This window comes from Prunus avium, chromosome 8 (assembly GCF_965620075.1).
Source record: "Prunus avium chromosome 8, drPruAviu1.hap1.1, whole genome shotgun sequence".
Classification (NCBI taxonomy): Eukaryota; Viridiplantae; Streptophyta; class Magnoliopsida; order Rosales; family Rosaceae; genus Prunus; species Prunus avium.
This window is the reverse complement of record NC_142291.1, coordinates 24,453,980-24,470,051: the sequence shown is the minus strand read 5'-3', so window position 1 is coordinate 24,470,051 and position 16,072 is coordinate 24,453,980. Positions and strand designations below refer to the sequence as shown.

At 34.3% G+C, this 16,072-nt stretch overlaps 2 protein-coding genes across 7 annotated transcripts; both read right to left on the bottom strand.

Moving 5' to 3' along the window:
* Positions 1–743: 743 nt before the first annotated feature.
* Positions 744–5,890, bottom strand: LOC110774626 (guanosine nucleotide diphosphate dissociation inhibitor At5g09550). The gene is made up of 13 exons (XM_021979191.2): positions 5,680–5,890; positions 4,787–4,849; positions 4,556–4,639; positions 4,239–4,346; positions 3,960–4,132; positions 3,572–3,683; positions 3,006–3,086; positions 2,865–2,927; positions 2,411–2,512; positions 2,096–2,220; positions 1,404–1,614; positions 1,247–1,321; positions 744–1,051 (listed from the first exon to the last, which is right to left on the bottom strand). Exons 1-13 carry the CDS (start codon positions 5,764–5,766, stop codon positions 998–1,000), a joined length of 1,338 nt encoding a protein of 445 aa, XP_021834883.1. The 5' UTR covers positions 5,767–5,890; the 3' UTR covers positions 744–997.
* Positions 5,891–7,946: 2,056 nt separating this feature from the next.
* LOC110774627 (MADS-box protein JOINTLESS-like) lies at positions 7,947–15,307 on the bottom strand. Of its 6 annotated transcripts, none has more exons than XM_021979193.2 (9): positions 15,152–15,307; positions 14,161–14,369; positions 12,988–13,066; positions 9,939–10,000; positions 9,750–9,849; positions 9,614–9,655; positions 8,881–8,919; positions 8,609–8,739; positions 7,947–8,285 (listed from the first exon to the last, which is right to left on the bottom strand). In XM_021979193.2, the coding sequence occupies exons 2-9, from the start codon at positions 14,340–14,342 to the stop codon at positions 8,261–8,263; spliced, it is 660 nt and encodes a 219-aa protein (XP_021834885.1). In that variant the 5' UTR covers positions 14,343–14,369; positions 15,152–15,307; the 3' UTR covers positions 7,947–8,260. The 6 variants fall into 6 exon arrangements, with proteins under 6 accessions (XP_021834885.1, XP_021834886.1, XP_021834887.1 ...); XM_021979194.2 differs by lacking the exon at positions 15,152–15,307 and adding an exon at positions 15,056–15,138; XM_021979195.2 differs by lacking the exon at positions 15,152–15,307 and adding an exon at positions 14,952–15,072.
* Between the last annotated feature and the right edge of the window lie 765 nt (positions 15,308–16,072).

The window sequence follows — 16,072 nt, the reverse complement described above, 5'->3', positions numbered from 1 at the left end:
GATAGTCTAAACTACTTTAATCTAATTTACGGGGAGGGGGACTTGAAAATCATAGATCTTAACAACATCTCTTGGATAAGTTGAATCCGCTCTTAACAACATCTGCATACTCCATGACTTTGAAAAAGAGTTCCATCTGCAATTGCCATTGCGGAAAGTTGCTCTTGCCATCAAATCTTGGAACTACACGAACTTATTCATGTTTTCCATGATTGAACCTGCTCTGTTACCATACTAAAAACTTGAACTAAATTTTATAAAACTAAGAGCATCTCCAAGGGAGATGTCAAATGCAAAATATTAAATTTGAATTTGATGGCATTTGTGGCAATTTGACATCAAGCTTTTTGATATATTATTTTTGACATATCTCTTCTAGGTTTCAAATCCATGTAGGATTTGACTACTCGGTTGGAGCAACTTGAACCTTCAATTTTTGTCATTTCATGCCCATGTGGCAATTTGACATATCGGTTGGAGATGCTCTAAGACAATATCTCATACAAAGATCTGTCTAAACCAGGGAAAAGAAGAGAAAAACATCTCTAGACAACTCTCTTAATTAAAAATAAAAGACAGATTACAAGCCCCTTAATATAAGAAGCGGTGCAACACAAAACAAGTAGCAAAATTGATTTATCAGATAAATAGAACACAATACACTCAAGCACAAAAAATTGCAATTATCTGGTGTTTGTATGCTTGGTTTATTCAAAATATGAAACAAGAATAATTATGTAAGAGTCATTCGGTTTTATTAACAAGTATTAAGTTTGATGTATCAGAAAGTTATTGAAAATCTTATCAGAGATTCAGGCTAATAAATTAAATCCACATTTTTGAAATTGAAAATTCCAATTATAAATTCCAAACCCCCCCAAAAACAAAGAAGGTAAATACTGAGCTTTCTCACATGAAGAATGTTAGAAATTATAATCTAAAAAACAAGTAGTATTCCTGCTAAAAGATTGCAGCTTGTGAAGAAGTTTGAAGGATCTTATTCTTCTGCAGTAGCACTTGCAGCACTTAGATCAACAGAAAGATCAAGAGCCTGAATCATTCAAAACAGAGAACAATATTCGTCATGAAAAGAAACTTAAACTTAATTAACAAAGTAATGCTCCACATCAAAATTGCTCTTTGGATGTTCTGTCAATCTCTAAAGATAATACAAGCATTAACTTAAATTCACAAGAAAAGTTTGACATAATGGTTGAAACTACTTCAATGATTGCTAGAAGGTTACCTTTCCAGTAATCTTTGTGTACATTGCTAGTACGTCTTGTACTGTGGACTCAAAGTGCGTAGTTGCGTCGTAACTCTGCAAGGAATTCAACACTCAAAACCACAATGAAAATTAAAAATTTCCATTGAAAATGAGACGTAGTTTTATATCTACTTACAGAAGATATGTAGCAACTGTCAGCTTGATGGTCGTTAGTGGGTACATATCTGTCACAAGTATCGTAGAAGATCTCATCTAATGGACCAAGTAGATCAATTCCAGGCTTCAATTCAACTTGAGGATCATCAGTTTCTGCTTCTGTCGAAACAAAGGCGATGAATTTTCCTTTTGGAGCTACATTGTGAGCATAGGAGCAGCAGAATAGGTACCTGCAACAGAATCTGTAAGTATCATAGTATGCTCATTTTTCATATTTATTTTGTGATCCAGCTTATGATCTAATAAATAACACAGGTACATATATATAGGGATTAAGAAAGATTTCGGCTTACACAGGATTTTTCAATACTCTTTTCCTATTTCCAGAGGTATTGCCATCTTATTCATCATAATAATAAGAGGAGAGCGGTAAAAAGCATTCCAACATGGTCAAGAGCATAAGGTCTTATTATTAGTTTAGTTTTCAGTATCAACTTCGAACAACATTTTTCATTAACTCCAACCAACTAATTGAGTATAATGTCTCTGAGGACGAATCGTAAAAGGAGAAAATAGGTGAGAGCTACCAAGACCAAAGTGGCCAGTGTTGCTCTAGATCCCATAATAAATATCTTAATTCCAGAGGCAAGCTTATTAATTTCAACTCCATGATTGAACAAAATACAGGAAATGTGTGTACTAGCCACGCACATATCTGATTTACGACCAAGTTGCTTCTGCGGCAGAATAACCTGGACTGAATGAGAATCATTGGTGTCTGGAATAGGATGGCTCATTATACATATAGCACGAGCGACTTTTCCAACTTTCCGTACCTGTTTTTACAACAGCAGCAGTAAAAAACCACATGAACAAAACTCAAGATGTAAAATTCTGCTTTAGGTAGAATGTTCCAGACTTGACAGATTTTGCATAGCATTGATCTTTTTGACAAGCTTTTAGTACATTGATCATGCAGTACGAGATAGATGGAACTCATACTGTTAATGTTTAAACAAAGGATACCTTATCAGGCAAATATGATGGATCACAAACAACCTTCTTGCATTTAGCTGTTTCTCCTTCTGAGGTCACACCAATAGCTTTCCCATTGTCATCAAATTTCACCTATAATCCGAAGCACAATACTATCAAAAAAAATGCAACGCACAAGAAATTTAAAATGTAGTGACAAATTTATTTCTTCAACATGACAAGCCGTAAAAAAGGTGCAAACCATTTGCACGAGATATAGAGAACTTTCCTAGAGTCCAGCTTTAACAGGCAAATTTAGTGCCCAGTGAGCACCTTTTACTTGAAGGTTTCTAAAGAATGAGAACCAAACACTTTTCTTAAACACACACCGAGACACATGCAAAGGCACAAGGGTCTTTGTGCAAGCATCACAATGTTGCAAACCATACAAACCAGACCACATAGATAAAATTTTCTGGATATCAAAAGAATTTGACAACCTTACCTGACACTCAGGCTTGTTGAGCATGTAAGTTCCACCATAAACAGCACTTAAACGTGCAAATGCCTGAAATATCTAACCCGCTCAGCAAGGAAACTAATATTACCACAGTACATCTTTACGTAATTAGAGCTGCAAACAGACCTGAGGCAACTCTCCAAGTCCATACAGTGGATAGATATAAGGCGATCCTCCTTCAAAACGTGCCAAAGACTCTGCATAGAGCTTTACAAAACAAATGCTTGTATAATTATATAAGAAATATCAAGTGCTTACTGAGAGGATAAGCAGCAAGAGCAAGCTTAATCTCAAATCAACATTTTCCTTTCCTTTCTCACTTTTTAAATAAATTGTTTAACCATCATTAAAAGCTCCATGGTGAGTCTTCAAGAAAGAGCAAATCATCGAGTATAACAAGGTTGGCTGAACTCCTATTAGATTATATACTGCCGGCACTAGAAGCAAGCAACATTCTATAAATTAATATTATGGCTTGATGAACCGGCCAGATAGTAGCGGTGCAGAGGCTTAAAATTGCTATAACAAAACAATCAGAATAACATTCCACGGTAGGTCGTCTAAGTGCACTGCTCAAGTAAAGGCAGAGAACTGATAACTACACAGGTATTTTATGACAAAGAAAAGAATGCAGTTGAGAGGTTTTTCCTAAAACAGGTCACTTCAAAACATATAGCAGAACACAGTTGAACCTTCATTTTCTTCACAAACTCCATTGCTGGCTCATCCAAGTAAGAATCATCAATATGAAGTGCCAAGGCATGACCAATAAAGTCGATTGTATCATCTTCTAGCCCATATTTCCTACAATTTAATATCACATTAGTCATCTAAATAAATGCCATTCAATGGAGTGAGCAATCAACTGTGAAATTCACAATAAGACATCATATATACCATTTTGCTGACTGCTATATATAAATGTGCAAGAGATAAAACAAGGCAGTACAAATAGTGAAACTACACAAAAGACTTTAGTGTACAAATTATTACTAATCCGAGTGATTCATAAGTTCTCAAGTACAATGAATGCATGGTTGGGGAAGAAAAAAAGAAAAGAAGATGGAACAGTAAGTATACGTGATAACCTCCCTTGCAGTAACTTTGTTCAAGTCCAGCCCTTCATGAGATTTGGGATCATTCTCTTCAAAGTCTTGAACATAAATGAAGAACTTTCGAGCACGTCGCTTCTCAAATAGTCCCATCAATGGTGATTTTAGTGCTTCTACATCAGTTGCTGGAACTTTATAGATCTAAAACCATTAATTCCAATAAGCTTACTCTTGGAGATGTAAGATCTATTTCCTTGAATGTAACAGATTTGATTTGATATTATCAACATATATCATATAGATGTACCTTCTTTTTGTTGTACACAAAGCTACCATCAACAGCCTTAAAGTTTAGATACTTGGTGACATCTGTGTGGATCAGGACACGGACCAAACCACCATTGGCCATCATGAACTGTAAGGGGAAATGGGAAAGAAGGCAGCAAACTTAATTACAACATTAAGAACAAGGTGTTAAGTTAATAGGCAGAAAAACATAACGAAATTAAGACACGGGCACGGCCTATCTGATGAAAAGTGAGGTCCAAGATGAAAACTAAAAATGAGGCATTCTTAATTTGATCTGTTAATCAATAATTACTAATTAAGGTAAACTCTAAGTACCTTTGGTATTATGTCAACATTGTACTCTCTGCTTGAGCCCAAACTTTCCGGAGGCTTGTCGTCTCCCCTAAACCGCTTCCAAAGCTAGAGAGCAGAATATAAAGTTTGAAAGATAACCATAAACTCTTTTCAACAATTTCTTGCAAGTTCTTCGTATCAGATGAACACAAACTTACCGATGTGTTTCTGGATCAAATGTGAAAAATTATGTAAGAAGAGGTAAGTACGTACCTGCGTAAGATTTAGAGAGGTAGATGCTCCTCCATAGTAGTCATTTCTGTCCATATGCAAAACCTGTTTCAAGATTAACATCAGCTGTACTGAAGAAGTGGGCAGCATTCAATTCACAAATACAAATAGAAATCAAAATATTAAAGAAAACAAAAAAGAATCAAACATCAAGGTGCCCTATAAACAAGATGATCCAGAATGTATCTACAAACACTAATGAGAAGTAGGACACTATATGAGAGGGTCCTGACTCCTACCTCAGAAAGATTAATCAATTGCAACAATTTTTTTTATTGGGACTTTTTTCTTCATCAGGCGAGGCGTTACTCGAATTTGAGACCTCATCCATGAACGTGGAGAAAAATACAACTAGACTAAGAGTTAGTTGGTAACATTTCTTTTCTCTGGGATTTACGTGCATGTAACATTAATACTCCTAATAAAAATAACCTTGTTCTAACTATTTGGAGTTGACAAGATGAATCAATTGCTCCATTGTTTCCCATCTTGGATCATATACTAATTTAAGTACTACATTATCATATATTTTCTAATAATTCTAAGCATGACGATTAGAAGTTCAAAAATAAAACCAAAACAGGGGGAAACGCACAAATGTGAGGAATTGTCAATTTGTAACAACTTCAAATGAGTGAGAGCTTAGCACGTAACCGTCTACATTTTTTTTCACAAAAATGTTTTAAACTACTCTAATACGAAGAGGAGGATCGAATTCGGGTGCATGGAAATGGGGCAACTGACCTAATCCATATGTGCACGTAACCATCTAATTAACTAAGAAATCAAAAATAGAAGGAGAATCACCCAATTATATATACTTTCTTGAAAATAAGACGAATTTAAAAAAAATGAAAGGAAAAGCATTGAGTTACTTTTAGCCCATCGACGGAGAGAAGACCACTGAGAATGCATTCCTTGAGACCCGTCCCTAGAACTATCACGTCGTACTCTTCATCCATGGCAACAAAGCAAGCAACTACAGAATTTCAGAATTAACTCAGAGAGAGAGAGAGAGAGAGAGAGAGAGACAGAGAGAGAGAGAGAGAGAGATCAAAGTAATAGAGATGGAGAAATGGAGAGAGAGAATGTATGATTTGGAACAGGTCTTTAGCGGGAAGTAACGAGACTAGCGCATATAAATAGCGCTGGATGCCCGTTGCCTATGCGCGTGGCATATAACTACATTAATACTCGAGACATCAAGTGACGTGGCATTGTTTTAATATTGAATATTTGGTTCATTTCTGATTTTTACTTTTTCGTAACATTTCTGAATTTTATTTAGCCTTTCTCCACGCGCTACCGCGCTTGTGAAATGTTTTTTTTTAAAAAAAAATTTAAAATTTATTTTAGAATCAAAAAAGATAATGGGTAGTTGTGTTCCATAAAAATAGGATCTATTATCTGATTTTTCTTTTAATTTTAATTTTTTAAAATATGAAAAAGTGTGAATTTACCATATTATCCTCATTTAATTAATAATTTCAATTCTTAATGTTTGCATTAACTAAGGGCATTTTCTAGTATTTTGAATGTTTCACCATTCTCTGCATTTTGCTTTATATATATAGATAATAAATAAAAAGAAATTGTAGTGCCCAAAAATTGGTGACTCAATTATATGGTTGGGATTGCATGTTCATGTGATTAAAGACTGAACTTCGGTTTTTTTTTTAACATTTAATTATTCTTTTTTATTTCAGAAACATGCTTGGTAAAATAGACATGTATGTGAAGAAGCAGACTACCTGACAATCAAAACCGCATTTATCATAATTAAACACATAAATAACATAAAGAGGAAGTTCATGATGCCAAACTAGAGATGAGCGCATGGAATGCCCAAGAGAATCTAAGGCATCCGCTAGGAAGATTTTCTAAACTTTATATCTTTAAATGAGCGAGCAAAGTGTTGAATATCTCTATGATTCTATATGAAGTTATGAACCAACAAAGGACCAGAGCAACAAGCCAATAAAGTAACGGGACAAGAGAGACTATCTTTTGAAGAGAGCAACATTTTGCTATAAGAACATTAGAAAATCCAAAATTTTATGTTGTTAACTATTCACACTAAACCATTAATGAAGTAAAATCTTAATTGAAAGATGAGATTTACATTGTTCGGAAAAAGAACATATGGCTTGTTTGGTATTCTATTTGAATTCAAATTTATAAATTAAAAAATATAATTTGAGTCTAAAGTCCGAAAAATTCGTTCGATATGCCCAATTTTAAAAGTCCAAACTTAAAAATACCCAAACAATTGAAAACAGAACAAATCTATTTTTTTTTTCTAGAAATAGTTTTCAAATTACATACCACACAAATTTTTGAACTTAATAAATGAATTTGAGAATCCTAAAATCAAAAATTTTGAATTCCCTACTTGAATGAGATATCAAAAGTCACAAAAATTACCCGTTTGTATAGCTCGTCCGTTTCCTGTTACTGTGGTTATGGACATCATTCCATTTCAAGGGCCACAGAGTTAACGTTGGTGGGCCTCTATGAGGTATACAAACATACAAATAGGCCTCAACAAAATGGCATACCCATCTCTCTCAACAATTGGAGATGGGTATGCCATTCCCATCCCCGCCTCTATACCGTAATATTGAAATCGGAAATTCCCCATACCCGCCCTCGTTAGGGAACAAATCCCCCGCCCCGCCCCATTACAAAAATATCATTAAAAAACATAAGTTTAATAAGAAAAAAATAACAAAAGTTTTGTTTTAGACTTACAATTTTAATGTTATTGAATTAAATATGTAATGTAATAATCTACAACATAAAATTTGGTGAGTCGTGGACAAAGTTAAATGTCACTTAACAAGATATTCATATGAAAAATAAATAATATATACATATATATTCTAAACGGGACGGGTTCGGGTTGGGGATCAAAATATCTCCACCCCACTCCGAAGACCATACCCAAAAATTTCCCCAAATCCATCCCATACCCAATTTCTATTCTTTATACCCGACCCATTAGGGTCGAAGTCCCATGAACCCTAACCCATGGGGAATATTGCCATCCATCCTCTCTCTCTCATCCATCCTCTCTCTCTCTCTCTCTCTCTCTCTCTCTCTTACATTTATTTTATTAATTCTATAAAATATGACAACCGTCTTTTAGTACAGAAAATCAAACACTACTGTTATAAAGTCGCTTGAACAAATTTTTCCAAGCGAAAATAGGGTTACACCTTCCATTGTTTACATACTTCAGTTATTACATAAGTAGGGTAAAACTTAACTATATACATAGCCCTGGAAACTAACAATAATATTCAAATTGTAAAAACAAATAGGACTTATATATCAGATCTTATTATATATTCAAGGCTGTAAGCTTTGGTCTTGAATAAATATATACGTACTGCGACTTGTCTTCTTCAACAAGAGATAATTCAACTGATTTGCAACTCATGAGCTTTCCATCTGTCATATCCCGTTAGGAAAAGCTAACCTGCATGGCGTAAGAGAAAAGCTTTTATAGGCAAATAGAAGCATATATCTCTTCATCTAGAATCTGTTCGGCACTAGTTTTAAATCAAAAGGGCTAAAAGCACTCTCTGATAATCAAAACCGCTTCGGAGATTCAAAGCACAAGCGGTGAGATTGACAAAGTAAACAAATATTCTTCGATGAGTTGAACTATTGTAGCCATTAGATTATAGTAGTTAGAACTGTTTAGTACATTATTACACATAGTATTAGAACCCAAATCTTGTCTTGGATTCTAAATTAACTTCAGTAATCTTCTACGAAAAGCGAGCAGAATAAACTAACCCCAACTTGAGAGAAGTGCCAGAGCTGTCGTGGTCTTGAGAAGGATCTGAATGGATGAAATCGCCTATTGGCTCGGAGGATTGGCCTTGTTCAAGTTCAAGTTCAAGTGTTTGGATCTGTTGGTTTGCCATCTGTGCCAAGAAGACATTCATCATCACTAATTGGAAAAGAAAAAAACAAGAAGTAAACTTAAAGAAATTGAATCAAAGCCGTTCATATCATAATCTAAGATCCCTAGAAGCTCTCCAGGAGGGTCTGAAAGTTTCCACTACCTGCTTCAATCGCTTGTTTTCTTGCATCAGTTGGGATCCCTGCGAATACAAGAGTAAGGTCGAGGAGGAGAAAGAAATTATTAGGAAAGTTTACTCTTAGTGCCAACAAATGTTGCACCACACCTGAGGTCCACATTTGTTTCCAATTTGTCTGAGTTTTTTTGTAAGAATTATTTTTTAATAGAGACGCATGAGACAGACGGTTTGGATTATCAAATTACAATGTAGAGTACATTCAACAAAACGTCTATTTGAGGAATCCCGCAATTAAAACTTTATCTAAATCATATATAAAGACATCCCTATTTGTCAATTTATTTTGTTAAAGTTTTAATTACGCCTCTATTATTGAAACATTTCCAATAAATATATTATCAAAATTACACATTATCTCCACTAGTACTTTCTCTAAATCTCTCCTTCCAAATACGTATACCCATGAAACCCTAGTTATTTTCTCACCTTTTCACTTTTTTTATTTATAAAATATAAAAAAGGAATAACTTCATTCTCGCCTTTTCACTTGTGTAATTGCTATATGCCAGGTATTTATAGATCTCAGCAACTTGTCTCGGTATCATTGAAATAGTTTGTACTTTTTTCATTATCATCATCTCATTATTTACAGCAAATGTATCGGCAAATCAGTGTTAATCATGCATGGAGATAGCCATAAATTCAAACTTTGGCGCAAAATTCCTTGAAAGGAAAAAAAAAAGGTTTCATATCTGACCTTCCACTTAAGAGAGGTGATCTCCTTCAGAACAATTTCACCCTTAAACACAAAATGTTTGTATGTAAGGGTATGTGGAAGAATTTCTAAAAGCCACAAAAATTAATAAATCAACCAAACAGAGAGAAAAACAAACCTTTGCATCTCTAACACGCTTCAATCCTGATGCCAGCAGTTTCTCTAGTTCATGCAACTCTTTCATGTTTAGTTCTTGGAGTTCTTCTCCCATTAGCTTCCTGTTGTAGGAGGCACCCCTTATTGTTGCCAGAGTGATGTACATTTAAATCCCAACTCATAAACAGTAATTATGGATGTAGTTATATACCTTAGCTCATGTGTATTCTCCGCAATTTCCTTGCTCAATGCGGCGGAAGTGCTGCTCTCAAGCTGAGACATACAAAAGGATTGCAGTTTAATGAAAAAAAAAAAAATTCATATGCAAGATGTAGAAGCAGTTTGGAAAGTAAAAATACTATGTTTCCCCCTTGTTTATGGATCACCAAACTCAAAGATTATGGGTGGATTTGGAAAATATGCACAGCGGAAGTATAAAATGTGTTTAATGTGTAGAAGCATAACAACAAATTAAAGAAACAGAAGTAAAAGACTACATAGAGCTCCTATACCGGAGAAAAACTCCTTTCTATGTAAAAACTTCGACACAAATCTATTTTTTTTGAACTCATACACTTCTTCACTCTATTCACTTCTCACTCTCACAAATAACAAAAGCAAGCCTTATTTAAAGGTATCCCTTAACCTAACCACTTAAACCCACTAACTTAGGGCTCATTTGGGAATGCTTCTCAAGTAAGTACTTATGCTCATAAAGATGTTGAAATTTTCAGAAGAAATTCAAGTGCTTCCTAGGAAGTCCTCATTGAAGAAGCGCATAGGAAGCACTTCTAAACTTTTATGTCAAACATTGTTAGAAGTGGTTTTAGTTGTCAGAAAACGCTTTTAGCTCTTCCAAAAGCACTCCCAAACAGAACTTTAGTTTAATACTAACTCATAAAAGAAACTCTTCATTGATCCCGCTAACTCATGCACTTATTAAATAAACTAGATTAATAATAGTTAAGACTCTCCAAATGATAACTCTTCATATACTACGCATTAATCTTTGAAATTACTACCACAAAGATGAATTTTCATTTGTTGTTATCATCGGTATATATTTCCATCTGGTTAGGCTAGAAGTACTATATTTTATTGAAGTTATTTAGAAATTTTTATGTGATTAATCATTCTTTCTTTTATTTTTTGTTAGGGGAGAGAACGGATTCAAACTTCAGACATCTTCAAGGTTCTGTTTTGAGCCCAGTCACCCAATCTTGGTGACTGAATGCTCCACGAATTACATGTTTTGCTTTCCCCTACTTGTGATTTGATTCCTCATTTGCTTCCCATTCCTACCCGTATAATGCTAATTAAAGTCACTTGACAAATAATACTTTTAGGTAGCCATATCGTTGATCTTCTGACCCGCCGATGAGATAAAGGTGAGAGTTGATCGGCGGAAGCATTGATTTCATACTTTAACGAGTGAGTGAGGAAAACACTTGATTGTTTGTAATTGTTTCACTTTCTTCTTCTATAGTGATAATCTCCTAGCAACCCAACGACGTAGTTGATATTGAGTAAACCTTGTAAGCTCTTTTGTAGTTTACTTTTGTATTTTTTTATCTCACTTATATTGTTTTGCACTTGTTATTTATAGGAGATCAATGACCCCAGTTTCCTAACAGCTGATATCAAAATTTCAGGCTTGAGTGGGAAAGATGAACTTAAAGGCTCTTAAGAGTGTTGACGTGAGTCTCCTAATGAATCAAGGAGATTTATTTCCTTGATTAATTAAGGGATTTACTTTCCTATTTTATATAAACGATAAATCATTGTATAATTAAGAGATACTTTCCTAATTCTTTCCTGTATCTAATTCCTTGTATAGCACTCTTGTAAACTCTTATATATACCTCCTTATGGAGAAGAATAAAGTTAACCTAATACATTCAAATCCATATTCATATTTTAGCAAAGAGGAAAGTAAACAAGTTCGAGGACATAGAATTTGTGCTATGGAGGTCGCTGATTGATGATTACCTAAAGCATAGGAAATTTCATCTCCTTTTTCTGGGAAGAAGCATGAGAGTATGACAATATAAGACTGGGAAGAGGTTGACGCTATGGCTTTTCGGGTTATTCTGTTAACTCTCACACATGAGATGAGGCTTCACGTTTTGTGCGTGAAGACAATTCTGCTGAATTGATGGAAGCTTTCTCTGAGATGTATTAGGGTATTCATTGAGGTTCTTGATATTATTCTAAGCGAAGAAATAAGACTTAAAAGAAAACAAAAAAGAATAACCTAAAGCTGCACTCAATACATGATCAAGACCTAGATGAATTGGCAGAAACTCAAGTTATCGGGCTAGATCAAAATCCAAAGGTCCATCTAAGGGAAGAAGTAAATCAATATCTGGTAAGTGGTTCTATGGTTGTTGTCACTGTGATCGGTCATATGAAGCACTATAGGGCTTTCAAGAGTGAATCACAAGGAGCCAACTCCTTTGGATTCATTGAGGACACTAAAATTTTGAGTGTTGATAGCCCATTGGTGTCGTGCATTTTTTTATATTGGAGAGCTTCATTTCATTCTTCACCACATCATGAAATCATGGAGAAACATATGAAAGGAAACTTTGGGAAGGTATATCTTGCTGATGATGAACCCTTGGACATTGTGGGAAGGGGAAATGTGCATATCAAGCTACCTACCAGTTCTATATGGACATTGCATGATGTTAGACATTTTAGGTTTGAAGAAGACATTTTATTTATGGGTCAGTTGGATAGTAAAGGATGTGTAATGACTTTCTCCAATAATTGTTGAAAAGCTTCGAAACAAGCTTTGGTTCCGGCTCATGGGAAGAAGTTAGGGACTCTTATATGACCTTGAACACCAAAAGTAATGTAGTTGTTGCTGAAAGCGGTGAGAATGCTGATTTGTGGCAGTGAAGTGGGTTTTGAGTTCAAAGGAGGATGTTTGTTCTATGGATGGTACTACTACTTGGTTTTCAAGGTTATAAGGTGTCTTGTTACAGTCTTTGATTTACTACAATGACCGCATTTACTCTTTTATTGTAATGATTTCAAAAGAAAAGAAAAATCGAGTGAATGCACATGAGAGTCGAAGGCCCTAGAAATCCTGCCATTTTCTGAAATGAAGGAATGATTTTAAATCTACAAATGTTCAAGTTTCTTTTTTGCTTTTTTTATACTAATTTATATAGAAAACAAGTCATTTGGTCATCTAAGACAAAGAAAGACATTGCTAAAAAGAAGTAGTAATCGACAACATCATACATATATACCTGCAGCTCAAGAGATGGTTGATTCAACTTGTCAAAATTGGAAGAAAGCAGGCCATGCCTTTCAATTACTTGTTGCACGCTTTACACATGAAAAGAAAAATCAAATTCAATTAGTTTGCATTTCAATGAAAACTTGCTTATTTTATGTTTGTATTGTGTAATAAATTCTGTAATTTTATATTGTGATTGCATGTATATAGTAGTTTGATCGTTGGCACATTATTCAAGCTGTCACAATCTTAGCAAGTAATATAATTTCAAGAACTATTGTGATTATATATAGGACTGGTCTAGCTAGGTTTATATAATCTTTATAAGAACATAACTTAGGCTCGTTTGGGAGTTATTCTAGATAGACCAAAAAGCACTTCTATGGAGAATCACTTTAAGTGATTTTATGAAGAAGCACAAGAGAAGTGCTTCTACATAGAAGCACATGGGACATGGGAGGTGTTTCTCCCCAAAAGTGATTCTGGCCCATCCAGAATCACTCCCAAACGAGCCCTTCGTCTACTATGAGTTAAAGTTATTAAACATGATCTTAAGAGTTACGACCATTAACAATGAAAATACTAAAAAGTATATGAATCTTCTTCATTAAATGAATAAATCTGAGCATAGAATGTGTGGTCATATTAGAGATACAAGATTAAAACACTAGTTGGAGAGCAGTGAATACAAAGATCATCTATATGATCTTACATATGGTTCCTACTTCAAATCATTCTCTTGATTAACATGGAATTCATAACTTTGTAATCATCTTAATTTTATAGTGTTTATTTAGATTAATAATATTAGAAAGAATATAAGTTTTAATTAAGTATTTGTTACTCCTTGTCTTCATTAATTAAACTGCTTCTATAGTAATTACTCCTCTAATTAAACCTTTATTTTTTTATTCATGGTGATGATTGATTGAAAGATTAATGAAGATATATATATTTTATTCATTGTCAGCAGAAACTATAATAAAAGTCACAAAACAAGCAGCTTATAGTACGTACGTATTTAATTTTTATTTTATCATTCTCCCCATCAGCATCTCTTCCATATATATATATATATATGTACTTAGGATGTACTGTCTACAGATTAAAAAGAGAAAAATAATTATGTTAATTCTTTTGGTACTTTCAGTATAATTATACTAATTATGATAAAGAAAAATACCTGGAGCTGGTGTATTCAAAGAGCTTCCCAGTAGCGGAGAAGACTACAAGAGCAATCTCAGCATCACAGAGAGTAGAGAGCTCCTGGGCTTTCTTGAAAAGCCCTCTCCTCCTCTTCGAAAACGTCACCTGCCTCGCCGTTGTGTTGTCGATCTTCTTGATCTGGATTTTCCTCCTCGTCATTTAATTACAAGGAAAATGCAGAAACCCCTTCACATAAAATCACTTCATTATCAAACGGTCATACACAAAACTATATATATTATACATAGAGAGAGAGAGAGAGAGAGAGAAAGAGAAAGAGACTTCATAATAAAATTAATGAAGTTTCAGATCCAACTAAATCTAGAGAGGGTCGATTATTCTGAGTAAATGTGGAATGAAAAAAGGGAAATTAAAGATACCCCATCATATAAATCAAACCATTTGAACAAAACTAGGAAGAGGAAGTGAGTTTCTGGACATATGGGAAAAATAAGAGAGAGATAGAAGAATCAAAAGAACTATAAATAAAAAAATTCAAATAGTACTCACCTAAACCCAGAAATAGAAAGAAAAACAAACAAATATACAAACAAATATACAAATAAATTTAAAAATACTATTTAGAGCAAATCAAATCAATCCAAGCTTGGGTATTGTGGTGTAGACAGCGTCGTACTTCTGTAAATGGAAATCTAGAGAGTGGGAAAAAATGGTATCTGGAGAGAGAAGAAAAAAGATCATAGGTTTTGGGTAAGAGCAAAAAGAGAACATAAAAAAGATTAAAGTGGTGTTAGAGCCAGCTTGCACCTTTCAAAACTAACCCTAGCTAGATTCAAAGAAGAAAATCTTAGAAAACCCAATGGGGAAACAGAAGAAAAAAAACAACCCTAGCAACTGATATGTATCTCTACCAATCCAATTAACTCATTGTGTCTGCAAATTCCAGTGAGATTCTCACAAAACGTTTATATATTTTTGCTTCTGATTTCATTTCAAATATTCTTTACCTCTTTTCTTTACATACGTCGTATTTAGTGCCGTTGACACTTCCCACGAGAGCTAGAAAGAAAGTCACCAATGATCTAGAGAGAGAGAGGAGAGAGAGAGAGAGAGAGACCTAGTTACCTAGTTCAAGAAAAGTTAAGATTCTTTTTAAGGCCAAACAAAAGTTTCTCATCTCTGCAATATCTATTATCATCTCCCTCAGATGATATTTATTTACTTTTTCTATTTTAAAAAAGGTAAAGGGAATTTATGGAAAATGGACAGTAGTGGACTGGCTGTGTGGTTGGTCTTTTGCCTAGCTAATATAGTGAAATTATTATTTTGTTTGTTTTTATTTTATTTTTATAGCTAATGTGGGTGAGGTTTGCTTTTCCGTACAGAGAGTCAGAGCAAGAATGATGCCATGGCTGTACCCTCGTACCATGCCATGCTTTCTACCGTTCAAATTCTCGGGATGTGATGGATTCACTGTTCACATCATCAGCTACAAATTTAGTGTTTTTAATTGGGATATTTAGCTAATGCTTAATTAATGGGCATCATCTCAATCACTCAATAGAGGCAATGCAACGGAGAACTATATCGGTAAATAACGCACGGTTATAAGAAAAAATTAATTAAAATGAAGAACAATGTGTTATTGATTTGAAATATCGCCACAATAATATTCCAATATATGTAAGTTTCTATTTGGTGGAGTGGGAAAGGGTACACATCAATGGAGGTAATTAGGGTCGCTATCGTTTCTTACACATTCTTTTCTTCATTTTTTGTCAAACTTCTTACAATATGTTTTGGGTCAATATGTAGTTTTTATTAAGAGTATACTACATCAAAACCCTCCTAAATTTTACAGGTCATTTCAAATTGGTATGCGAACTTATAAGACTCTACAAACTCATACACAAACTCACCAAAAACCT